Genomic DNA, 27,780 nt, shown 5'->3' on the forward strand with positions numbered 1-27,780 from the left:
GGTGGGGGTGGGGGGTGCCCCTGGAAGGAATTAATGTAATTCTCAAGGATGCTGGTTAGTTTTTAAGAGAGAGTTGTAACAAAAAACAAAACTGGCTCCTCCTTGCATTCTGGTTTCTTGTCCCTCTCACACATATTCCCACCATGATGCTATCCACCATGACATGTTACAGCCAAAGGGGGTTCTGGTCATAGCTGGATCCATGCTTTTGGACTTTCCACCTGTAAAACTGTGTGATACATAAACTTATACAATTCTCTGTCCCAAGTATTTTGTTATAGTAATGAAAAACTGACCAGTAGAGAAAAAATAAATATCCTATACAGAAGAATTCCAAATAACAATGTTGGTATTCTTCTCTTAAGAAGAGTGACGATAACTTCCCATTCTTTAAGTTTGGGCTATGTTCTCAATAGCCTGATTCCAAAGTAAACAGTAAAGAGAAATCTTAAAAGTAACTATATAAGGGAGAAACCTGGCAAACACTACTTCAGTTAGATAATTAAAGTTAACATGAACTTTTGATATGTTAAGAATAATACTGCATCTCTGTATTCTTCCTTGCAAAAAGCCATAACCCCAATCTAACCAAAAGAAAAAACTGAGACAACTTCTAATTGAGAGACATTCTATAAAAACTATCTGGCAATTATTTCTCAAAACTATCATTAAAAACATAAACTTATGAAAAACCATCACACCTCAGGAGCCTAAAGAGAATTACAATTAAACAGAAATAACTCCTAAACACTTCAAAAATTTAATAAAATATATTAATATACAGAGTAGGATAAACACGAAGGGAGCCCTAGAAAAATGATATTCACACCGATAAAAGACAAAGAGAAAAAAATATTTTGAAAGTACAAAGAAAAAGGCAACTCAGCAAATGCAAATAAACAATATGATTAATGGAGGAGTTTTTGTCAGAAACAATAGAAATCAGAATATTCAAAACACTCAAAGAAAAACCAGGAACTCTACAGTCAGTAAAATTCATTCAAAATGAAGGCAAAATTAAAATATTCCCAGATAAATGAACATTAAGATAATCCACAGAAAGGAAAACTCCCTGACAAGAAAAACTAAAGGAAGTCCATTTGGCTAACAAGAATTAAGAGGGAAACTCAAAAGACACAGAAATTGAAGTACATCAGAAATGATAAATATGTGGGTAAATATAAAGAAATGTGTAATTTTCTTCTTTTATTCTACCTAGTTTCTTTTAAAAATACAAGACTGCATAAGAAATCATTGTAATGCTGTATTTTCAGCTGACAACATACACAGATGTAGGACATTTGACAATAACACAAGGGAAAGAATACATTAAGCTATATTAAAATAAAATTGCTGTTTAACCAACATTTTTTGTTTTAAACTTAAGTGATATGTAGTAAGTCAAGATGGATATTTGAAGCCAGAGAACAACCATTAAGCAAATAATTAAAATAGCACATCTTAAAAAAATAAAGAAATTTAAATGATTCACCAAAAAGTACTGGTTTAATTAAAAAACAAGGAAATAAGGACGAACCCAAAAACCTTTGAGAAAAAGACAACAAATAGCAAAACGGCAAACACAGCCAGGCGCCATTGCACATGTCTGTGATTCCAGGAACTCAAGAAGCTAAGGCAGGAGGACCACAAGTTCAAAGACAGACTCAGCAACTTAGCAGAGCCCTAAGCAACTTAGTGAGACCCTGTATCAAAATAAATAAAGGGGTGGGGATGTGAGTCAGTGTTAAAGTACCCCTGGATTAAATTCCCAGTACAATTTTTTTTTAAAAAAGGCAAATATAAATCCAATCACATTGACAGTTAATTACATCAAGTAGCAATGGATTACATATTACGAAATCAAATGGCAGAAAGTAGCAGGCCAGATAAAAAAGCAAAACCCAACTCTATGTAGTCTGTGAGACATGTTTGAGATACAAACATATAAGTAGAATGAAAGTAAAACGACAGAAAACATACCATGTAAACAGTAATTACAGTTATATTTATATACATAACAAAGAATTTTTTAAACCTAAGAAATATTTTTTTAGAAAGCAGAGGAACATTTCAAAATAAAATTGTCAATGTCTCAGTCAAACATAACAACTATAAATTATATGCACTTAATGAAGCACCAAAATATACAAAACAAAACCGTGAAAACTAAAACATAAAATAAATGATTTAACTATTAAATTCACAGATTTCAATAATCCTCTCTGCAGAGCTGTTAAACAGGAAATCAGTGGGTACACAGGAAACAACAACATCAACTAACTTTAACTGATATGTAGAGAATACTCCATCCAACAATAATAGTATAGAAATACTTTCCAAGTACACAAAGAATATTCTCTAAGATACTCAGTATCCAAGGCTGTAAAGTAAGTCTCAATAAATGAAAAGCACTGAAATTACACCTATTCTTCAACTACAAAATATTTCATTAGAAATCAACAAAAGAAAAAAAATTGAAATGCCCGAGTATTTGCAAATATACTTCTAAAACCTTATGAAAAAGAAATCATAAGAAACATTACAAAATATCTTGAATTAAGCTATTATTTACACTAATGTCTTTGAAAACGTCCCTTTTCTTTAAGCTAGCCAGAATCAAATTCTGTTTTTTTAAAACCAAAAATTTTCTCATCCAATAAAAAATTTCAAAAAGTTTCCATTTTGACAGTAACATCCTAATATTTGGAAATCAAAATTGAGTATATTTTTGTATTTATGACTATTTCTGAAAAATATACACAGCATCAAATATTTACTTAGTACCCAAATCCACCAAGACCCAAACAGATACCAAGAAAGCAAATGAGATACCTAGCTCTTTCCCTGGCTGCATCTTCACGGGCTTTTTCCTTTTCTTGCCTCTGTTGTTCAATTCGGGCTTCTTGTTCTTTCCTCTTCATCAACAGTTCTTCTACACGAGCCTGCCGTTCTGCCTCTAGAGCTCTCTTGCGTTCCTAATGTTCAAAATATTTTAAAGGTATTAGAACTATGTGTAAAACCAAAGTGATTAAAGGCATATACCTTTGACACAAACTTATATATTCAAGCCCTGACTTATCACTAGGTGCACTGCTTCTCAGAATTTAAACAAAAATCAAATAAATCATTACTAATGATATCTGGTTTTCATATGTCATTTGCAATGCTACGCACAGAGAATAAGTGCTATTTTAAGCAAATACTATATCCCCATATGCTCTTTGGGAATCTAACAGATATTTTTTGATTAATCACTTCTAAAGCCTTTTTGTTAATAAATAATTAAAGAAAAATCTAAATATAATAGGGAAAAATCAGAGTTAACAGATTTTATTTCTGACCTAAGCTTTCATAATGGTATTAAGTGAAGAAAGTTGGTAGGTAGAAGAAAGAAGCAATAAAATAAAGCATAGGAGTGATGATGGGCACTGGGTCGGATTCCCTAGTTTTGTTTCCTGACCCTATTACTCACTAGCTAGGTAATTCTGGTCTTCTTAGTTACATTCTTTGTGCCTTAATTTCCTGTAAGCTAAATAACAATAAAATATACTTCTTGGAATATTGCAAAGAATATATGAGATAATACACACAAAGCATTTACCATAGGGCTTTCCTAATTTTCACCATTAAAAGACAAACTGATACATTTATTTCAATCTATCCTTGTTTCCCAGCTCACAAAACCTTTTTGATTCATGGGATATACTGATCAATGCTCTAGTATTGCTATTTATACAGCTTTATGCAAGTTGCTTCCCCTTAAAGATCCTAAATTACTAATATAGGTTAAGTACCTAGCATGGTACTTAGCCATAGTAAGGACTCAATAAAGAACAGCAATAATCAGGGGGCGGGGATGTAGCTCAGCTGTTAAGAGTGTTTGCCTCACATGCAGAAAGCCTTGGGTTCAATCCCCAGCACCACACACACAAACACACAAAAGAATAGCAATAATAACAACAATAGCAGTCTCAGTCCAGAAAACACTGAGGAAAGTTTCAAATATTTCTAATAGTTAACTGAGCTCGCAATGATAACTTCATCTCCACAACAACCTCTACCTACTCCAAGGCGGGGAATTGTAAAATAGTAAACGAAAGGGTGGGTGGGTAGGTGGGTATATGTATCTCTTTTTCTGATGATAGGGGAGGGCAAAGGGTTACTAAGAACTGAAGGGAATATGTTGATTTCAGAAGGATATATCTGGCCCACTGCAGACTGGTAAAGCCATGCAAATAGAGCGAGCTTAAATACATTTTTTAGTGTCTTGTATACTATTCACGAACTGGTTGTAGTCACTTTTCATCATTAATCAAGAATATGTGTAAAGTTGTTTAGTTATACATGATCACAAAAATGCTTAAGTTGTTTGGGGTTAAGCGTTGGGGTTGTGGCTCAGCAGTAGAGCGCTTGCTAAGCTAAGTTTCTTTAATAGGTGCACCTTATATTTTTAAACACAAATTAGCCTGGCACTCATTAAAATAAGATACTGAACTCAAACTAAATATAGATCAGAAATGAACATGGGAATACCAACTAATGCCCACAAATGGCAAAGAGTAACTAATAAACTGAAAAATGTATTAATATTTTAATTTCCTAAGTCATCAATGAATGAAGCAGCAAACATTAATATTCCCAATTTTTAATGTGACAAAGCTTTTCATGATCTGCACTCTAACTATATGCAGTGTCCCTCATACCTCCTGAATGAAATGCCATCCCATACTACATCATTTGCACCTGTTTTCAGTTTTTAAAACGTGATTGAATAATCATCTCTCCATGAAACTTTTGCTGACTTTCTCATGTCCTCTTCACTGTACACAAATAAGGTATTCTCTCCTCTTTACTGCAACATTTATCCGAATGAGTTTATGTTTTTTAATGTATGTCTCCCCATTGTAAACAAGGATATATATTTTTCATATCCTCAAGACCATCACAACATATGACTTGTAGTAATTAAAAATGAAAAATATCAGAACAAATAAAAGTTAGATAAGATAAAATATTAAACACAAGAAATCTGTATTTGTATTTGAAGGTTACAAATTTGTTCCCTATACCTTAACAAGTCATAAAACAGTCTATGGACAAGCCATTTTACCAAGCAAGTAGTATTTAATGCCTTAACCTTTCTTCCCATCCTGAAAATAGTAGCAACTTGCAGTTTGCTGCACAGGTTAAAAGTTAATTAAATTCAAGATCATTGTACTGTCATGTAAAACAAATTAAAAAATTGCTGCTAAAAAAAAAGTTAATTGACCAAAAATGTTATTTACATGTATAAATATGTAACAGTAAGTCCAACTATTATTAAAAAATGATATTGTACCAATAAGAAAATCTTAAGCTAATTATCTGATGATCCTACCCAATAAGTGACAGGTATTCCTTCTCATAAGCAAAGAGACTACCAAATTCATTAAGGCTATATACTGGTCCCAAATCAGTCTTTTTCTTTCTTTTTTTTTTTTTTTTTTTTTTTTTCATTATCTTAAGTAAGAGAAGAGCATATTCTTGCCCAACCCAATTAGAAAAAACAGATGATAATCTGTCAGAGCAGTTTAATGCTTTACCTGGTTAAGGCTAGAGATTCTATGACTGCCATCTACTGACAAAAAGCACTGATTATCTTATCTTAAAGAGTAAACAGTCTTTTGGTAATCAGGCTTTATGTTTCCAAATAGTGTAATTAATGCACCATTGGGAATAAAACAAGGTTTTCCTCCTTTGGGGATCCCTCAATACCTCTTTCAGAGCCTAGGATATGACAGCAACTCAATTAATGCTTGCTGAATGAAATCCTACCTGCACAGCTTCATCACGTGCTTGTTTTTCTTCCTGTCTTCTCTGACGCTCTTCCTGTAACTCATTAAGCCTCTGCTCATATTCTTTTAATTTCGATAAAACATCATGGCGCTTATTCTGGGCTTCCAGGGTATTTATAAAGGCAATTTCATTTACCTTTGATAAGAAAAAGGAGGGTTCGAATCAATTTAATTCTAAGATACATTACAAGAAATTTAACCATAATTTTATATATAGTATATAAACCAGTGATAAGGTGCAGGAAAAAAAAGAAACAATTTAAGATTCTTACAGAGACCATCTTATGAAGGCTCTAATACAATTATAGTTTGCAGTTACACAAAGTAAGTTCATTTAATTAGGTATGTTTGTGTTATTCTAATGAATTTGAGAGGATAAAAGTTAAAGTAAATTCTTTTTTTTGACATATACTGAATAAGTGGCAAGTGCATATGATACTGAACTATATACACTATATACACTATATCCTCAACTTCACATGTATTGATTCTTAACAGCCATATAGACTAGTAGATCATACAGATTTTATAAGTACAGCTAACTATAAAACTCAAAAAAAATCATTTGTTATTAAATCTTTCATTCTTGAAACCAGAGGGAGAGTACGCTACAGTGAAAACAGAAGAAGGAAATGGGGAAGTGAACACGAAAGCCAACTCTTCCGCAGAAGAGACTTCAGAAATCTATGTAGGACAGAATGAAACCATTCAAAATTTTTTAAAAATCTCAGACATGAAAGTTTGAATATAGTTCTCATGAAATTTTCCAATCTCCATGCCACACGGCCACTTTTATAAGTAGATTAATCAGATAACCATCTTTTGAACTGCCCTGAAAGTACAAGGCAAACAAGTATATTCAAGAAAAAATGTGTACATAATATTTTAGTCTTAAGGCACTAAGCAAAATAAATAAAATTCACAGGAAATACAGTATGCAAATACTAACTTTAAAAAACTCTATCTGGAAGAAAACATAACTCAAAAAAAAAAAAGCAGAAAATACCCTATGGAAACTTTGTAACCCTGAAGACAAAATATTTTAATAATAGGCAATCTGGACTTCATAAAAATCAAAACATTCTGTGCATCAAAAGACACTAGTAGCCTGGTGCAGTGGCGCACACCTATAATCCCAGCAGCTGGGAGGCTGAAGCAGGAGGATCATGAGTTCAAAGTCAGCCTCAGCAAAAGCACTAAGCAACTCAGTGAAACACTATATCTAAAAAAATTCAAAATAGGGTTGGGGATGTGGCTCAGTGGTCAAGTGCCCCTGAATTCAAACCCTGGTACCGAAAAAAAAAAAAAAAAGACATTAATACCAGAATAAAAAGGCAACTCACAGGATGGGAAAAGATATTGTAAATCATATATCTGAGAAGGTACCAGTATTTAGAATACATAAGAGAATTCCTAAAACTCAATAACCAAAAATAAAATAAAATAAAAATGGACAAATGTCTTGAATAGACAGGCTCAATACTGACATACAAGTGGTCAATAAGCACATAAGAAGATGCTCAACATGGGGCTGAGGTTGTGGCTCAGCAGTAGCGTGCTCACCTAGAACATATGAGGCACTGGGTTCAATCCTCAACACCACATAAAAATAAATAAAAATAAAGCTTTTGTGTTCAACTACAACTAAAAAAAAGTTTATTAAAAAAAAGGGGATGCTCAACATAACTTATCATTAGAGAAATGCAAATCAAACCTTTCATACATTAAGATGACTATCCAAAAACAGAAAATAATGAGAGGTAACAAGGATGTGGAATAGAAGCCTTTGTGTATTGTTGTTAGAAATGTACAATCGGGCTGGGGATGTGGTTCAAGCAGTAGCGCGCTCGCCTGGCATGCGTGCGGCCCGGGTTCGATCCTCAGCACCACATACAAACAAAGATGTTGTGTCCGCAGAGAACTAAAGAATAAATATTAAAAAAAAAAACATTTATAAAAAAAAAAAAAAAAGAAATGTACAATGGTGCAATTGCTGTGCAAAACAGCACTGTTCCTCAAAATAATTAAAAGCAGAATTACCACATTATCCAACAATTCCACTTCTGGGTGTAAACACAAAAAAACTCAGTGCAGGGATTCAAAGATTTATAACCCATGGTTATAAATAAGAGCTAAAATGTGGTTGAAACTCAACTTAAATGGATGAATGGATAAGCAAAATATAGTTATACTTAAAATGGAATATTATTCAACCTAAAAGGAAAGAAATTCTGATGTATGCTACAATATTGAGAACCTTAAAGACATAATATAGGATAAGCCAGTTACAAAAAGACAAATATTATATGATTCCACTTATATGAGATATGGTGAGCGATCAAAATCATAACTAGAAAATACAAAGGTAGAAAGGAGGAATGAGGCATTATTGTTTAGTAAGTGTAGAGTTTCAGTTTTACAAGATAAAACGAGTTCCAAACATGGATGGTAATGATGGTCACACAACATTATATAGGTATTAATACCACTGAACTGCAGATTCATAATTATTAAGATTAAAAGTTTAATGTTGTGTTCATTTTTATACAATAAAATGAAAGAAAATATGAAACACTGCATCTACTAAAATGGAATGGCTAAAATTAAAATATGTAACTATGTCAAGGGCTGATCAGCAAGTGATATAACTAGAACTTGCATTCATTGCTGGCACAAATATAAAATAGTTTAACCAATTTGGAACATTGTTTTTAAAAAATTAAACATGACCTATCATAACTCTTCCAATGCACTCCTACAAAAGAAAAAGAAAAATACATCTGCAAAAAGAGTTGCAAATGAATGCTCATAGCAGTTATACTTGTAAAGATAAAAACTGAGAAGACTTTCATCAATAGGTAACTGGATTAACAAATTATGATATTTCCATACAATGGTATGTTTCTTGGCAATGAAAAGGAAAGAACCAGAGATACACAAAAAGCAGATGAAATTCAAATAGTTATGCTGAGTGAAAAAAGCCAGAGGAAAGTGTATGCTGTATGATTCCATTCATATAAAATTCTAGGAAATACAAACATCTATGGTGATAGAAAGCAGATCAGAAATTGCTTGCTAACAGAGTTGGACAAAGGAATGAATTACAAAGAGGAATTATTTATTATGTTCATTGTACTGATAGTTTCAGGGACATAAACATGTCAAAATGTCATCAAAATGAATACTTTACAAATGTGCTGCTTTTTCTCTGTCAATTGTATCTCAATAGAGCTGTAAAAATATATAGCTTGTAGAATTATAGTAAGGATAAAGCAAGACATTGTACCTAGTAAATTTCAAGTGAGCCAGTAAAATGTCCTATTATTCTGGTACAGAATAAACACTTGATAAATATTAACTTCTATTACTATAAACAACTGAAAAGGGTACTTAGCTAATTAACTGTATAAAGCAACTATCCTATACCTTAGCTTCTTCTTCTTGTGCTTTTTTCACAATTGCTTGTAACTGCACCTCTCGTTTAAATTCAGCATGAAGTAATTTTTCTTCCATCATCCTACGGCGTTGATCTAGTAATTCTTCCTTCCACTTTCGAACATCCTTCTCCTATGTGTGGAAAATTATCACATCTTTAATTTCAAAATACACAGTAGCTCAACAGAAGGGCAAATAGTTAAATAGTTTATAAAATACACAATCTAAACCTGGAAGGATATGCAGGAGTATGAATAATGATTAAGGACACAAAATATAAAGCCAGACTCCCAGTGTCCATAATCTACCTTGGCCACTTAGCTCTGAAACCTGGGCAACATTTTTAACCTGGGTCTCAATTATCGTGTCTATAAGAATGAAATAATAAAAATAGTACCTATCTCCTATGGTTATTTTGAAGATTAAGTTAGTATATGTAAAAGTCTCAGAACAGTGCATCAGACATGACTCTCCAGAAATATTTTTGGTTATTATTGTAATGCACCAAGAGTAAAATGAACAAAGTTCATATTATGTTCATAAGCCTTAATATTTCTATGATATAAAGAATCAAAAGAAATAAGTAACTTTACCAAGTGATTAGAAAACGAAAAGAAATCTGAAAAAAATCACAATATTTGCATTCAAATTATTCTCTGAAGGAACAGAGAGGGTTTTGTCCATGGAGTCTACATAGACAGAGTAAGTACCTTTAGGACTGGGGATGTGGTTCAGTGATAAATCCTTGCCTAGTATATAGGAGGCCCTGGGTTCAATACCCACCACAACAAAAGACAAAACAAAACAAAACAGGGGGGTGGGGGGAAGTCTGCCTTTAATTCCTTAAAGCCATATACAGAAATAAAAGACTTGTTCTGTGATCCAGGAAATAAGATTCAGTACCAATGAGGATAAATTATAGAAAATCATCAGCTGGAAAAAATCATGAGTTGGAAAAAACTAACATTCCAGTTGAATTTTATCTAAATAATTATGTGTTCAATCACATAAAAATGCATTAACATCACTAGAAGACAAAAGACGGTCCTCAAAACCTTAGTTCTGCAAATTATTGGTCATGTGCCACTAAAAACAACACTCACCCTCTCCAAGATTCAGTTTTTACACCCTATAAATTGGAGGTCAATATCTGTCCTGTTACGGTAGAGATTAGATGAATCCATATATGTAGAACAGTGCTAAAAACAATAACCCATCATACAAATGGAAGGTGGAACTTACCATTGTAATTAATTAAGGAACACCTACATAGATAAAAGAATTAAACCAGAGAACCTCTAAAATCAAGTACAATTCATTCCAGTAATCTATAATTTGTATACATGAAGAACTGAAGATCATATTTTATCAGAAAGTATATTACATACTTTTGCTTATAATAAATAACATAGTGAGAAGAAATATGGTTGTTTTACAGTGTAAACTTAAGCTAAAAATGAAGTAACATAGTAACTCTTATAGAACCCCAAAATATGGAGACTTATTTTTATATCTGATCTATTCGTTCTGAACAAATAATTATTAAGATTCAGGTAAAAAGGAAAATCACAAAATTTTCTTCAACTTACAACAAAATTTGACTACTAAGTAGAATATAATGTTACCTAGTTCATTTTTATAAATATTCATATCATTTGGCCCAATTATATCTCAATAATGCAAATCTTATGATTAGTATGCATAGTAGTACTCCATAACAAAGGAGTTCACTTATAACTGCAATATAGTGGTCACACAACCTTTGTCACATTGTTAGATATTTATAGCACACAATCTCCAAGATAGATAACTCCCAATGATCAAAGCCAGTTGGTATTAAGATCCTTGCATAGAGGATGTGGGGAAAAGGAACACTATTAGTGGGACTATAAATTAGTATGACCAAAATAGAAACCAGAATAAACATTCCTCAAGAGTAGAAAGAAACTATCATATGACCCAAGTATACCATTTCCTGGTATTTATCAAAAGAATTTAAATCAGGATACTATAATAATACATGCATACCCATATTTACAACAGCACAATTCATAACAGCCAAATTATAGAACCAGTATAGCTGTCCATCAACAAACGAATGGATTAAAGGTAATATGGTATATTGGGCCAGGATGTACCTCAGTAGCAGAGTACTTGCCTAGCAGGCATGAGGCCTTGAGTTCAATCCTTGGTGCCTCCAAAACAAACAAACAAACAAACAAACAAAAAAAAGTGTAGTATATGTACACAATAAAGTTTCATTAAGCCATAAAGAAGAACTATGTCATTTACTGGGAAATGGATAAAACTTGAGAGCTTTTTGTAAGTGAACTAAGCCAGACTCAGAAAGCTAAGGGTCATATGTGGAAGTTAGAAAGAAAAAAGGAAAAAAAGGGTAGGCGAGGGAAGATCTAATGAAAATAGAAAGGAGATAAGTAAAGCAAATGAAGAGGAACAAGGGGAGGTATGAAGAGTGGGAAAGGGGAAGTGCTGGGAAGTAACTGACCATATTACATTCTGTTTGTGTACAAATATGTAACAACAAATCCCACTATGATGTCAAATTATCATGCACCAATTAAAAAACTTTTTTAAAAAGATTCTTGCATAATCTCTTCCCTCAATGTATCAGGATGATGACCCCCGCACCCTCGTGCAAAAAAAAAAATAGTAACAGTGAAGTATAGCTTCCATTTTATCAACTCTTTTGTGCTATCACCATTCCCCCCTCTCCCCATCTCTGATTCTTTCTATAGGGAAACCACCAGCCATGTCACAAAGATTTCTAAAATATATAAAGGCCACCTGACAAGAAAATGAGAGTTCTAGTCAACAGCAAAAGAGAAAGTGAGGCCTGCAAATAAGTGCATGAGTTTGGAAGTGGATCATTCCACCCCAGATCACTACTGTCCTGAATGAAAGCCTGAATGCAACTACCCAAGAGACCCCAAGCAAGAATCACTAGGCAGTCCGCTCCTAGCACAAACTGTGAGCTAATAAACATTTCCTGTTTTGAGACACTAAATTTGGGGGCTGCGATTGTGGCTCAGAGGTACAACACTTGCCTAGCATGTGTGAGGCACTGGGTTCAATTCTCAGCACCACATAAAAAAATAAAATAAAATAAAGACACTAAATTTTGGGCTCATTTGTAATACAGCATAGATAACTAACATAGTACTCATCTACATCTGCCAATTGACAGTAACAATAATAGTGATCATCTATACCTGTTCTATGCTACTATTTCACATACTTGCCTCATTTAAGCATCATAACAAGTTAATCACTATAAAATTCATTTTATAGATATAGAAACTAGAAATGCAGGGCTGGGATTGTAGCTCAGTAGTAGAGCACTTGCCTAGCACACATAAAAATAAATGACTAAAATAAAGGTATTGTGTCCATCTACTAAAAATATATTTTTTTGAAAAGGTAAGAAAAGAAGCTAGAAATGCTATTTTCAGTATCTTACCTAAAACATCGGGATTACAAGGTAATATCATGATCAGAATTGGGTCAGCCTTCTCCAAAGCCCAGGTTCTTTCCACTATACCACATTGATCAGTTTCTACCCTGCTCTAAATACTCAGACTGTCTTCTATAAATATAATTAGTACCCCACTTATTCAAACCTGATCACCTTTTTTAGTTATTGTTGAAAATGATGGCTTTTTAAAAACTCTTTTAGATTTATATCACACTGCATGAATATATTTTCTAATGAAAAAGATCTTCACATTCCAAGAATAAACCAAACTTTTCCTTTGGTGTTTTGTTTTTCATTTTGTTAACTCTATAGTCATGAAGCTATATATTACACCTTCAGAAATTACTCATTCTTGTATAACAAACTTTATACCCTTGGCCAACATTACCCCATTTTCTCTCCCACTAGCCCCTGGCAAGCATAATCCTAAATTTTTTTCCTATGAATTCAACTAATTTAAGATTCAACATATAAGCAAGATCACTCAGTATTTCTTTTTCTGTGTCTTGTTTCACTTATCTTAATGCCCTCTAGCTCTACACATGGTAAAACAAATAGCAGAATTTTATACTAAAGTTCAGTAATATTCATATTATTATACCTTTGTAATATAAAGTCATTAAAAGTAATCCCTCCAGCCTTTGTTTGTCTTGCTCAAAATTACTTGGATTCTGTGTGGTCTTTTATGGTTCTACTTGAATTTTAGATTTGTTTTCTCTATTTGTAAAAAAGTAAAAAAGCCACTGGGATTCTGACAGGGATTGTACTTAGGGTAGTAGGGACATTGTAATTCTTCCAGTTCACAAACATCAGATGTCTTTCCATTTACTTGTGTCTTCTATATTTTCTTTCATCAATGTTTTACAATTTTGATTTACCAATCTTTCATCTTATTTCATTACCAAGTATTCTGTTCTTTCTGTTGCTAATGAAAATACTGGATTCTTTCAATAACTTCCCTTTTAGATAGCTGATTGTAAATGTATAAACACCCCACTGATTTTTGCATGTTGCTTCTATACCTTAAAACTTTACCAAAACTATATTCTTGCCTTTTACCAAGTATTTCATTGAAATTTTTCATTTTTTCCCATTCAATCATGATATTAGCTATGGATTTTTCATGTATGAATGTCTTCTTCTGTTTTGTGCCTCCATAACAGAACACCAGAAACAAGATGATTTATAAAGAAAATGAACTTATTTTTCACAGTGACACATAAATATTCATAATAGTCCTTATCATTTTTTTAAAATTTTTGTCATCCATGGTTACATCCATTCCAATTTTGAATCTCTTATTTCTTCATAAATATAGTGAAGAGCTCCTTGATTTTCTCTCCCAAAAAAAAGCCACTCAGGGAAGTAAGATGACAGATTAGAGGAAGGATACACTTCCTAGCAGTTTCTTAGTACCAGACTTACAAAGCCAACAGACTCTTTCTCATCAAGTGCGTAGCTAAGAGGATTCAAACAGAATGTAATAAATAATACATTAGAGACGTGCCAACTTAGCTGGTGGCAGCAGCAGCAGCCACTGAGGGAAGGAAGGAGCATAGGCAGAGACAGCTTGGTGGTTAACCAAAAAAAAAAAAAAATTTGGCTTGGGAGAACCTATGAATTACAGAGGGAAGCTGATTTTAATAAATACAGAGTCAGTGAGGAGAGGGGTTCAGCAAAAACCAACCAAAAAATTTTTCAGGCACCTGGGGCAATAGTTCTGAGGAAACCAAGACTGCTGACCCGGAAAATTACTATGGCCCAGGAACTATCTATAAATGCTGCACAGCAGCAAGCAGAGACATAAGACCAGGAATTCACAAAAGAAGAAGCCAGCAGTCACATTTTATGATGTCTTGAGTAAACTTCAACCAGAGTGACTGAAATAGGCAGAAAGGAAATTATACCTGGCTCACAGAGGCACCAGATACCAAGGGCAGGAAAGCTCCCTTTGTTGTTGGCACCCCACAAGAGTTATTAGGAAGACACCTAAAGTGGCCACACAGGAGCATCCATACTACATTGTGGATACCTGGTGGTGAAGGTGAAAATTATGAAGGGTTGTTCCTTACATCCTAAAAGTGAATTTTACTGGAGGCCCCAGAGATGCAGACATCCAGACATCCAGCTGAGACCTGAATATTCCCAGCAATACGGGGGAATATGGGGGATGGATTAAATCCCAAATATCCAAGAGACAAGTTCCAAAGGTCAACCAAGACAAAATTTCAACTACTAGAACTTTCAATTTAGAACTCTATATCACCTCCACTAAAGGATTACACAATTTGACATCACTCCCCAGTCTATCCCATTCCAAACTGGGAAACTGGAAGCTGAGAGCTACTACACCCAATGGGCAGCTAGGTGAGAAACACAAAAACACTGAACTTAACAACCCCTAGACCTTGATCCAAATGTTATAGAGCCAAAACTAAATATTAAAGAATGAAAATCCATCCCTGCCAACGGTTTTGACCACCACAGTAAAATCAAGCCACTTTTTTCTCATAAGGTGGCAATGAAGATTGGTATAACCACTCTGGAAAGCAGTAGCAAAAACCTTGGAATGGAGCCACCATATGACCCTGCTGTCACACCCCTCAGTGTTTATTAAAAAGAACTCAAATCACTATACTACAGCAATACAGCCACCTCAATGTTTAAAGCAGCACAGTTCACAATACCAAATTATGAAATCAGCCCAGATGCCCATCAATAGATGAATGGATTAAGAAAAAGTGGTGTAGGGCTGAGGAATGTGGCTCAAGAGGTAGTGCACTCGCCTGGCATGCGCGAGGTGCCGGGTTCGATCCTCAGCATCACATACAAATAAAAAAAAAAAAAAAGATGTTGTGTCCACCGAAAACTAAAAAATAAATATTAAAAAAATTCTCTTTCTCTCAAAAAAAAAAAAAAAAAAAAGAAAAAGAAAATGTGGTATATATATACATGGAGCTTAATTCCACCATAAAGAAGAATGAAATAATGGCATTTGCTGGTAAATGGATGAAAATGGAAAACATCATGCTAAGTAAAATAAGTCTGTCTCAGAAAATCATGGGTGAATGCTTTCTCTCATATGTGGAAGCTAGAGCAAAATAAGGGAAAGAAGGAGGAGAAGATCAAATATCATAAAGATATAGATAAGATCAGCAGAGTAGAAGAAGGAGATTGAAAGGAGAGAGGGGAATAAGAAAGGGAGCGAATGAGCAAAAACACATTATGTGCACATATAAATATAACATGGGGTTTATCACCTTTATATAAGTAGAAATTAAAATAAATAAGTGAAAGGAAGATCAATAGAGTAGAGGAAAGAGAACAGGAGAAGAGAGGAGAAGAGGGAAAAGGAGGAAAACAGGGACTGAATCAAATCCATGCATGTATGATTTTCTCAAAATGAACCTAACTTCTATGTATAACTATAATGCTCCAATGAGCATTACAAATGAACCCTTTACTCTTTTCAAACTTGCTATATTATCTTTAAATAAACGACTCAGTTTCATTTATTTTTTGTACATTTCATTTACTCCACTTTACTTTTCCAACCATTTACTAATTTTGTGTATAGTTTCCCCTTCTTTTTCTAGATTCTCTAGTTGGAAAATGAGGTTGCTTTTTTGAGACCTAGCTATTTTTTTTAATGTAGACATTCATCTTCATAAATGTTCCTCTTAATACTTACTTTTACAACATCTCACAAGTTTCAGTATTGGTTTTTTCATATGCTCCAAAGTATTACTTAAGTTCTCTATTGATTTTCTCTTTTACTAGTTGTTCAACAGTGTAGTGTTTAGCTTCCATGTTTTTGTTAATTTTCATGTTTTCTTTTTGTCAATGATTTCTAGGCTGATTCCATGTGGTCTGTGAACATACTTGGTATGATCTTCTTAAACTGCTCAAGACTTGTTTTGTGACAAAACGTGTGATCGATCCTGGAGAATGTTCCATGTGCACTTGAAAAGAATAAGTACTCTGCTACTTTTGGGTGGAAAATTCTGTATATGTCTATTCAGTGTAAGTGTAACTAAACTGGCTATTTCCGTATTGATTTTTCAACTGAATGTTCCATTGTTGAAAGTGGGGCTTGAAGTCATTTACTGTTACTGTACTGCTATTAATTCCTCATTTCAGATCTGTTAATATTTATTTTATATATTTATATACTTTGATGTTGGGTGCAAATATAGTTTTATGTCTTGAATTAACTCTTTTATCATTTATTCAATGACTTTTCTCTCTAGTGACACTTTTTGACTTAAAGTCTATGTTGTCTAACAAAAGTTTGGCCACCAATTTTTGGTTAAAATTTGAATGTAATATCTTTGTTCTGTCCCTTCACATCCAGTGTATATGTGTTTTTAAATCTAAAATGAGTCTCATTAATATAGACAGCATATGACTGGGTCTTATTTTTTTTTTTTTATTCAGGCACTCTATGCTTTTTAGGGGGACATGGGTGGGGGCAAAAAGGATACTGGGAATTTACCTAGGGACAATTTACCACTGAACTACATCCCCAGTCCTTTTTATTTTTTATTTGGAGCCAGGGTCTCATTAAATTGCTTAGGGCCACACTAAATTGCTGAGGCTGGCCTTGAACTTGCAATCCACCTGCCTCAGTCTCCAGAGCCACTAGGATTACAGGCATGTACCACCACACCCAGCCACTACTATGCTTCTTTTTTTTTTATTGGTTGTTCAAAACATTACAAAACTCTTGACATATCATATTTCATACATTAGATTCAAGTGGGTTATGAACTCCCATTTTTACCCCAAATACAGATTGCAGAATCACATCGGTTACACATCCACATTTTTACATGATGCCATATTATTAACTGTTGTAATCTACTACCTTTCCTATCCTCTACTATCCCCCCTCCCCTCCCCTCCCATCTTCTCTCTCTACCCCATCTACTGTAATTCATTTCTCTCCCTTGTTTTTTTTTTTTCTCCCATTCCCCTCATAACCTCTTATATGTAATTTTGTCTAACAATGAGGGTCTCCTTCTATTTCCATGCAATTTCCCTTTTCTCTACCTTTCCCTCCCACCTCATGTCTCTGTTTAATGTTAATCTTTTCCTCCTGCTCTTCCTCCCTGCTCTGTTCTTAGTTGCTTTCATTATATCAAAGAAGACTGTTACTGGGAATTAAACCCAGAGAAACTACTGAGTCATGTGCCAAATCTTGTTAATTTTTTGTTTGAAGACAAGATCTCCTAAGTTGCACAGGCTGGCCTCCAACTTGCAAACAAGCTTTTGCCTCCTGTGCTGCTGGCATTATAGGTACATATCACTGTGCCGGGCTTTCTGATAGGATAATTTAATACATTTACATTTGAAGTTAAGTATTAATTGGTACAAACTCATATTGACATTGTGTAACACTTTTTCTACTTGGCAGTTCTATTGTCTTTCTCCACTGCAGTCTTATTTTACTGTTTTTGCTCTTGTAATGGTCGTTTTTCTTTACCTTTAATGTCTTTGATAGGTTTTGCTTTGATAGTCATAGCCCAAGTTCAATTGCAAACAAAAACTATACTTTTACCTAAAAACACACTTTGTGTCTTACAGTCAGAGTTAACTACTTTTTACTTGTAAATCCACTACCAAATTTTTGTCATTTAGATTATTCTTGATACTTTTGTCCTTTAATTTTCAAACTGGAGTTACTATTCGTGCACCATTTTAGTGTTAAGATCTGTATTTCACAATATATTTACCCCAAATATTAAAGTTAATAAACTTTAAAAGAATACTTTTTTAAAATATTTTTTTAGTTGTTATTTACTTATATGTGTGCTGAGAAATGAACCCAGTGCCTCACATATGCCAGGCAAGTGCACTACCACTGATCCACAGCCATAGCCCCTTTTACATGTTTTCACATTGCTGTTTATCATGTTTTCAATTTCATTTTAAGAATTCTGTTAAGCATTTTTCCTAAGGCATATCTAGTGGTGATAAACTCCTTCAGAGTTTAATGTCTGGAAGACTTAATCTTCCCAAAATTTTAAAGGTTAGCTTTACAGGGCATAGTAATTATAGTTGGCAGCTGCTTTCAGCATTTTGAATATGTTGTCTCATGGCCTCCAGGTCTATAAGGTTTCTGTTGAAAAATTCAGTTACTGTTTTGGTGAGGGGGTTCTCTTGTGTGTGACAAGCTGCTTCTCTTACTTGTTTCAAAATTCTTTGAGTTTTCATAGTTTAGTTATAATTAATGAGTCTGGGTGTAGATTGGAGGGGGGTTAATAGAAAAGTTGCCAAGGATAGCCTCAAACTTGCGATGCTTCTGCTTTACTTTCCTGCATAACTGAGATTACAGGCATGTGTCACTGCACCCAGCTGGTGTAGACTTATCTTTAACCTGTCTGGTGTTCTATGGACATCTAGAAATTTTTAGTTATTTCTTTTAAAAAGCTTTTTGTCCCTTTCTCTCCTTCTTAATTCCTATGATGCATATATGGTTTGATAATGGTTTCACATAATTTCAATAACTTTTCTTCATTTTTTTGTTCCCTCCTCTTACTTACGTTTCAAATGATCTCTTTGAATTCTGATTTTTTTCTTGTGCTTCATCAAATCTGCTATTGAAGCTCTCTATTGCATTTCTTAATCCAGTCACTGAATTTTTGAGATATAGAATTTCTTTTTTTATGCCTTCTTTCTTGAACTTCTTCTGTTCTTGTATTGTTTCCCTAATTTTTATAATTATCTGTGTTCTCTTGTAGCTTGCCAAATTACCACAGAATGATTATTTTGAATTCTTTATCAGGAAATTTGTGGATCTGCATGTATTTAAAGTCAGTTACTGGAAATTTATTGTGTTCTTTTGATAGTTTTCCTAATTTTTTTTTTCATGTCCTTTATATCCCTGCCTTGCTTCCTGTGCATCTGAAGCAGCAGTCTTGTGCAGACTTTATGGACCAGCTTTGGTAAGAAAAGACCATAAGCTGGAGGAGGGGGTTATGGGGCCACTGACAACAGTAAGAAGGCAAACAGGGGAGTGTTTGCTGCACCAGGCCTAGTGGCGCATGGAACACCATGCACAGAGGTGTAGCACCTCTTGAGTCCAGAACTGTGTGCTGGTATGGCAGTTCAAATGCTGGTATTAAAGACATCAGTAACTGTTGCGTTCCCCAGTTGCAAAAACTGCCAGGTACTTGCAGTACCTCAAAGGCTACTGAGATTCTCGGTAACAGTTTTCTGTTAAGCCGTGAACACATCTGAGTAGTTGAAGGTTGGGGCAGGTGGTGGTAGGGGCCTGGGCAGAGCTACCAACATGCACAGCTCCAGTGTTTGCCTGCATGCACATATACAGCAGGATGGACCATTTGCATGCCACCTATACCACCAGCAGCATATGTATACATAGTTACAATAACTAGGGGCAAGGGTGGCAGCTTGCTCCCCTGTGACAGAGGCTGGTCATGGGCACATTCATAATATTAAAAATTAAAGCCAACAGCAAGTACAGAGCTGGCCACAGACAGCCATACATTAAAAAAAACAACTAATAACCTTAACCTCAAAACTGTCCTACAACATGATTATACACTTTGGACCAGACTACACAAGGATACCTTGCAATGAAAATGGCAAGAGACAAAGTTTAGCTTCACAAATCCATGCCAACCCTTCAAAATATCAATTTATGAGATAGTTTAGAAAAGAAAAATTCAGTGTAGGAAAAACACATTCTTTTTTTTAAAAAAAAAAAATAACCTTATGGAATTCAGAGAGAAATGCCTTTATATCCTAGAGAATATAATTATTTTTATGGTTTGCTTAGCTCCTCTGGGATCAAAAAATAGTCTATTTGAAAATATGCCCACCAACTTAAGACTATCACACTTTCCTAAAAAATAAAAACTTACCCTTTCTAATAATTTCTGAAGCTTTAATGTTTTTTCTTCACGCAGCTTCTCCCTTAGCTGCTGTGCTTTCATTTGTTTCTCTTCATGTTTCTTCTTAGATTCTGCAATTGTTCTATTAATGTAAACAAAAGAACAAGAGACACAAATGTTTAGATGATGAGGCCAAAAATAGTGTTCTTTAGACTTCAAAGGTCTTAAAGTATACAAAACTCAATTTGGACTAGCATTTCAGGAAACTATTATCACTTTTCAATGGATCTGGAACTGTCCTAAAGTAATGTGCCCAAAAAGGTCATGAGCAACTCTATTTAATAGTTAAGAGCGGCTGGTTTCCCTTCTGTGAAACATTTCAAATTAATTTTCAAAGGCCAGACCTTTTACGAGATGGTGAGGAAAGTTTTTCATGCATGTGAATTCCATGCCCTGGAGGTCTAGCAGGTTCCTCTTCTACAATATCCCCCCAGGATGTATTTTGGCGCCAAGACTCACGAGCTGTTCAGAAAAAAGCAAACCACTGTTACTCTTTAACCACATGGTTCTCTAAAACCAATATTTTAAAACAAAGTTTTAAAAGTCTATAGCATTCCTACCTCAAATTATTTATTTTACACAGAAACTGCACATAATAAAATGACTTATTATATCCCATTGTACCTACACATCAAATATACACAGAGACAAACGCACACACAGATAATACCTTCATAATCTGCAAGAACATCATTCCAATCCATAGACATACCACAGAAAGATACACTCCCACTGCCCATGCTGGCCTAAAATGCAAGGAAAGAAAAACACATTTTCAAACACAATTTATATAAACATAAAAGTGAACTATACGTGAAATTTTTCTACCGTTTCTTAATATATTTCACTTAAGTAATACTTTGAAATCAGGAAAATGGCACATACTTTGTATAGTCACAATAATTACCAAATTAAAATACCATAGACTATACGTTTTAACAAGTTACTAGCCATTAATAAAGACAAAAGGAATAAAAGACAAAAGGAACATACTGACATTATACTATTACAAAATCAACACTGACATAACATACAAAGCACGAATTAGCAGAGCATAAGAGTCTTTGTTGGGCATTAAACAGCACAAAAATATGTGAAATATAAAACTGATGGTTACTTTTATTCTTTAACAAATTCACTTCTTTAACCTGAGCACTGAGTAACAGCACTACAGTGCATCATTTGCTACTTGTTTGAAGAATACAACATGTAAAAACCTTAGATTCTTCGTCAGTATAAATGACTTTTATTTGAGTAATGTTGAGATTTTACTTTCTTTAAAACTCAAAGTCTTGATTTGTAAAATGAGAATAACAACTTTTAACGTGGAAGTTGTATCCCCATAAGAAAATATTTAGCTATGGTCAAGTATTTTTTAAAAACCATTTGCTATTGTTTATTATGTAAGTCTAAATCACCATGAGAATAATAATAATAATTACTATCATTATTATTAATACAGCCCTACTTAAAATTATTTTTAAGTAAATAATTTTAAGTAGGGCTGTATTAACTCAAAGCCTTTCTGGTCCTAAGAATTTTACTTCTGTATATAATTCAAAAATTATGTTAAAAATTATAAAAGCTCACAGAAAAATCACTGTCATTGTCAGTTTCAATGTTAATATCATTGTTTTCTTCAGCTTCAATTTCTCTAGTTAACTGTTCTTCTTCAGCAATAGCACTAGCAATGGCTTCTTCATTGGCCTTTTCTAGACGATCTGCTAGCTCTTCTTTTTTTGCAAGGACTTCTGCCATGGACTATAAAGTTAAAAATAAACGCGAGAATCACTGGACTGAAAAGTTAAATAATCACATCTTTCTTAATCTTATAATCATGAAATCAACAGTACACACTGAATAATAAAAATGGATCTACAATCATAAATCTTGATCCAATACAGGCTCAACCACTTGCTAGCTGTGTGATTTAGAAGTTTCTTAAAATGAAGAGCACATTTATTATTCCATAAAATGGAACAATAATCTATGACTTACCTTCTTTATCAGACAGCTGTGTATGAGAAACTGTAAAGTTATATAAATAACAGGCATTATTAATGACAAAGTATGAATTTCATTTGAATGTCAAAATTCAAAACAGTTACAGATTAAATATCAAATAGTGAATAAATGCTATACTATTGAATGATATACTCTGAACATATATATACCTAATGTGAATATACATTAGAAGACGGTAGTCCCTATAAGGTCCCCTTTCACCCTGAAGGAATTCTGTTTTTATTCATGCTTTTAAAAGAATTGTACTCTTACTTTAAAAAAATGCATTAGAATAATTAAAAATAATATGATTCAATGATCAAGTAATAACCATGAGAAGCTTAAGATATATATTATAGACCCTACAGCAAATACTGAAATAACAAAGCCAAGAGTTATGTTAATAAGCCAGTAAAGAATATTAAAATGACATTCTAGAAAACAGGGAACAAAGACTATAGGTCAAATGAAAAACAATTCATAAGACTATAGATTTGAACAAACCATATCAATAATTGTATTACATGTAAATAGTCTAAATACCCCAATTAATAGGTACAGATTGTCAAATTGGATAAAGAGCAAGACCCAAAAATGTTTCCTATAAGAAGCCTAATTTAAACATTAAGATACAGATTACAGGGCTGGGTTGTAGCTCAGTGGTAGTGTACTTGCCTAGCATATATGAGGCACTGGGTTCCATTCTCAGCACCACATATAAATAAATTAAATAAACGTCTGTTAACAACCAAAAAAAATTTTTTTAAATACAGATGCAAGTAAAAAATCTAATTAATTAAAACAACACCAAAGTATTATTGGGAAAAAATACTTATGAATTAATATCACAGATTTCATAGCAAAAAGTATAACCAGGTATAAAAGATTATTTCATAGTAATAAATGGGTCAACTTCATGAGGGAGAAAAAATAGCCCTAAAAACTTAACAGAGCTAAAAACAAAATAGTCCTAAGAAATTACCAACTTAAAAATAAATGGGACAAAAATGACAGAACTGCTAAAGTAAATAAACCAAATGACAATGTAAAATCATGTAACCACTTTGGAAAATAGTCTGATACCTCCTCAAAAGTTTAAGCATAAAGTTTATATGACCCAGCAATTCTCCTAGATACATATACAAGAGAAATAAAAATGTATGTGCACTTAAAAACTTGTTTGCAAATATTTAAAATGCATTAGTCATTACAGCTAATAGCCAAATAACAGAAACACCTAAATGTCCACCAACAGATAAACAGAATTTGGTGTTATCCATACAAAAAGATACTATTTAAGGGCTGGGGTTGTGGCTCAGTGGCAGGGTGCTTGCCTAGCATGTGTGAGGCCCTGGGTTCCATTCTCAGCACCATGATAAAATAAAGGTCCATTGACCACTAAAAAAATATTGTTTAAAAAAAGATACTATTTAATTATTAAAAAGAATAAATTACTAAGGCTAAAACATGGTTGAACCTTTAAAACATGGTAAATGATCTTTCACAAAGACCCATAAACTGAATTTCATTTCTACAAAATGTTCAAAACAGACAAGATATATAGAAAACAGATTAGCAATTGTGTAGGGTTGGGAGGGTGAGGGTGAGAATGACAGGTAGTAAACAATTTCTTTTGAAGTGATACAAATGCTCTACAACTAAATTATAGGGATGGGTGCACAACTATACGAAGATACTAAAAAACATGTAATTATAAGCTTTAAATTGATGAACTGTATGTTAGGTCAATTTGTTGAACCGCTATGTTGGGTCAACTGTAACTCAATAAATTTGCTTTAAAAATACAGAGCCAGGGGGTTGGGGCTGGGGCTCAGCGGTAGAGTGCTCGCCTAGCATATGCAAAGCCCTGGGTTCAATCCTCAGCACCACATAAAAAATAATGAATAAATAAAATAAAGGTGTCATGTCCAACTACAACTAAAAAAACATTTTAAAAAAATACAGATCTAGAATTACAGAGTTTTCAAAATCCTTCTCTAAACTGACAGAACAAGTAAACAGAAAATTAACAGAGTTTTATAAGAGACCTGAATAATACTATCAATGAAAAGTGACCTAGGTATATTCCCAAGAGAAATGAAAACATTTAAAACAAAGATGTATTCACAAATATTCATATCATTTTAAGTCATAGTAAAAAAAGCTACAAGCAACTCAAATAGCTATTGGTTTGGGGGAACTAAATGAATGAACAAGCATATTCTGTTACATGTATACAACACAATACTACTAAAGGTGATGAAAAGCATGAACTATTAATGAACAACTACATGGATGAACCTCAAAATGATTATGCTGAGTAAAATAAGCCAATCAAGATTATGAGATTTCATTTATACAAAATTATGAAACTTCTTTGATGTATTCTGGATCATCCACAGAGTCAACTATCTTAATACTAAAATGAACAATAGGAAGAGATGGGCAGAAATAGGAAATCTTTCAACATAAACCTAAATATAACCAATTCATTTTTAGAGATTCTGCAATAGAGATGGTAAATAAATTTTTATCTTAAAGACCAGCTGTTTAAATTATTCTGTTAAGAAAAAAATTTTAAATAAGTCCCACAGGCAAAATATTTCATCTATCAGAATGCCAGATATTACATGGAAGACTTTGTCATTATAAGATTACAGGATTAAGGATAGTTTCTCAATCCCTCCCCCCACCTTTTTGTTTGTTTGTTTGTTTGTTGTTGTTGCTGCTGCAGCAATGCTAAGGATCAAATGCAGAACAAGCAAGGGACATGGATGCTAGGTTTAGTTTCTCAACCTTGAGCTACAATGCATTTGGTTAAATAACATATAAAATAAATTATTTTGAACAAGTTTTTTTATTCTCTTAGTCTCCTTTTCTTCCTGTATAAATCAAGAATCTTAACCACATCAAAAGAGTAATATAAAAAAATGTTAAAAAATAAATAATATATATAAAATGCTTTGTAAAATACAAAGTAATAAACAATACAAGTTATTATTATTGGGGTTTAGGCCTTTAAAGTATATTTACTCAGAATTCTGATAAGTTGTTCTTACCAAGTGAGCAGCACTCACATTTGAAATATCTGAAGGATCCATTTCACTTTCTATCCTTGCTTCCTCTGCTGGAAATTTATCTTCATTTGTTTGCAAAGGAGGTGTGACAACTTGCTGAGATTCTAAAACATTCTCTGTATCACTGTGTACAGCAGGTATTTCAGAAGTTTGCACAGAACTGTCTTGACTACTGCCAGAATTCTTGACATCCAATGTACTCACTGTGAACTAACAAAACATATTAACAGAATAAATTAGAGACAATAAAAACATTCACCAACTGTGTGAGTCTAGAAGAGCTGGTTCTACTTAATCAAGTATAAAATAACTTACCTAGATGACAGACAACTCATTTATCTTTTTTTGGTACACTTCAAGGGCAACAAAAGGAAAAACCATTAAGCAGCACAAATTTTTTTTACACGCCTACTATATATTGAGTATTGTGCAGAAAGTAAGCAATAAAATTTGCAATTATATTCTCTAAAAGTAGGCAATTCTTGATAAGTATTTCAAATCCCTGATAAAGAAATCTAATTACAAGTATAACACTTTGAATATGTAACTCATCCAACTAAAGGTATTTACAAGAACTTTCCTGGAAGTGGTTTGATACCACCTCCAGGGTATTCAGTATTTTAAAAATATCCTGAAATCATTTCTTATCAAAATATATTTTGAGGCATTTAACTAAAAAATTATAAAACTTGACCCGTTCAGATAATACTAACATGACCTCAAAGTACCTTTTTTAAAGACCCATAGGGTACATGGTTAAGAATTCTCAGATTGAAAAGAAAAAAGCATGAACAAAAGCATGAAGTATCTTATCATGTGATTTGTATACTTCAGATTTAGACATCCTCCCAATTTCCCTTTCCTTGAATAGTTAATACATAACAAACAGTAATATGAAAATAATATTTAAAATAGTAACTCTGAATTAAGTCAAACACATAGGCATTTTTTTAAATCTTTCTAATTCAGTAAACATAACCAAGCATTTATTTTCATTTCCTAACAAAGAATACTATTTTGTTTTCTGATTATACTCCAAGTCAAAGAACTAAAATTTAAAATTGTGAATTTAAAACTCACATCACTTCTTAAATAAACACTAGATAAACACTGCAGTGGCCATAAAACCTCCAGTTTTGATTAATTATTTATACAAATATTAAACTTACCCAAGTCTTATAAACTACTTTGGATATTCTACTATTGGTCAGAACTTAGTGTTCCAAAGTGTTGATTTTAGCATCAACATTATTTAAATTATATCACATTGTTTATATTGTTATCAACATTATTTTTATGTCGGTCACCATGGTTTATGATCTTCTTGGCAATATTTATATTAGCATTACTGATGTTTACAATATAGTCAACTGTTTATTAAAAACTCAATATCATTTATGTAACAAAATCCAAGCTAAATTATTATAAAGTAATGTTGAAAAAGATATAGATATACTAATTCTATTTTTAGAATGACAGTGAAAAAAAACAAATATTATCATCATTTGGCTACCATTAACAGTGAACTTTTATACTGAAACATTTTAGCAAAATAATTCTAAAGTTCTACATATGTTATTCCTGAAAACCCAATATCATGTAAGCTTATTCACTATATAAAAAAGAGTAACTTTTGTAACAAATTATATTTCTTAAATAAAGTACTGTATCAAAAATGCTAGATATTTCTTAGGTAAAATTAACCAGTGATTTCTTCAAGAAGTGTCTCCCACATTAAAGAGTTTCTTAAAGATACATCCAACAAATATGAACTGATTACTTAACCATGTATCCAGAATTCTGTTCCATGTAGTCAAAAATTAAGAAACTACGTAAGATACTGTCCCCAAGGAGCCTACAATCTCACATGAGCATAAAACATACACAGATTAGAATTATAGCACATCAAATATAATGTAAGATTAAAAGCCATTATCATCATTTGAAAAGAAGACCAGGAAGATGAAGAGCATTTCCAGTGACAAAAAAAAAAAAAAAAAAAACCCTATCATGAATGC

At 33.1% G+C, this 27,780-nt stretch overlaps 1 protein-coding gene across 3 annotated transcripts in view; it reads right to left on the reverse strand.

Annotated features, from left to right (window-relative positions):
• Positions 1 to 26,179, reverse strand: part of Scaper (S-phase cyclin A associated protein in the ER) — a 325,725-nt gene extending 299,546 nt beyond the window's left edge. Inside the window, exons 1-8 of one of the 3 annotated variants that reach the window (XM_048793832.1) lie at positions 25,745 to 26,179; positions 22,272 to 22,442; positions 21,352 to 21,427; positions 21,026 to 21,143; positions 20,652 to 20,763; positions 9,261 to 9,401; positions 5,815 to 5,970; positions 2,833 to 2,975 (exon numbers count right to left, since the gene is read on the reverse strand). In XM_048793832.1, coding sequence (XP_048649789.1) covers positions 2,833 to 2,975; positions 5,815 to 5,970; positions 9,261 to 9,401; positions 20,652 to 20,763; positions 21,026 to 21,143; positions 21,352 to 21,427; positions 22,272 to 22,442; positions 25,745 to 25,786 — 959 coding nt within the window. In that variant the 5' untranslated portion in view covers positions 25,787 to 26,179. The remainder of the gene's footprint in view (positions 1 to 2,832; positions 2,976 to 5,814; positions 5,971 to 9,260; positions 9,402 to 20,651; positions 20,764 to 21,025; positions 21,144 to 21,351; positions 21,428 to 22,271; positions 22,443 to 25,744) is intronic. The other 2 variants (XM_048793831.1, XM_015480048.2) reach the window with 2 other exon arrangements.
• Between the last annotated feature and the right edge of the window lie 1,601 nt (positions 26,180 to 27,780).

This window comes from Marmota marmota, unplaced genomic scaffold (assembly GCF_001458135.2).
Source record: "Marmota marmota marmota unplaced genomic scaffold, marMar, whole genome shotgun sequence".
NCBI lineage: Eukaryota > Metazoa > Chordata > Mammalia > Rodentia > Sciuridae > Marmota > Marmota marmota.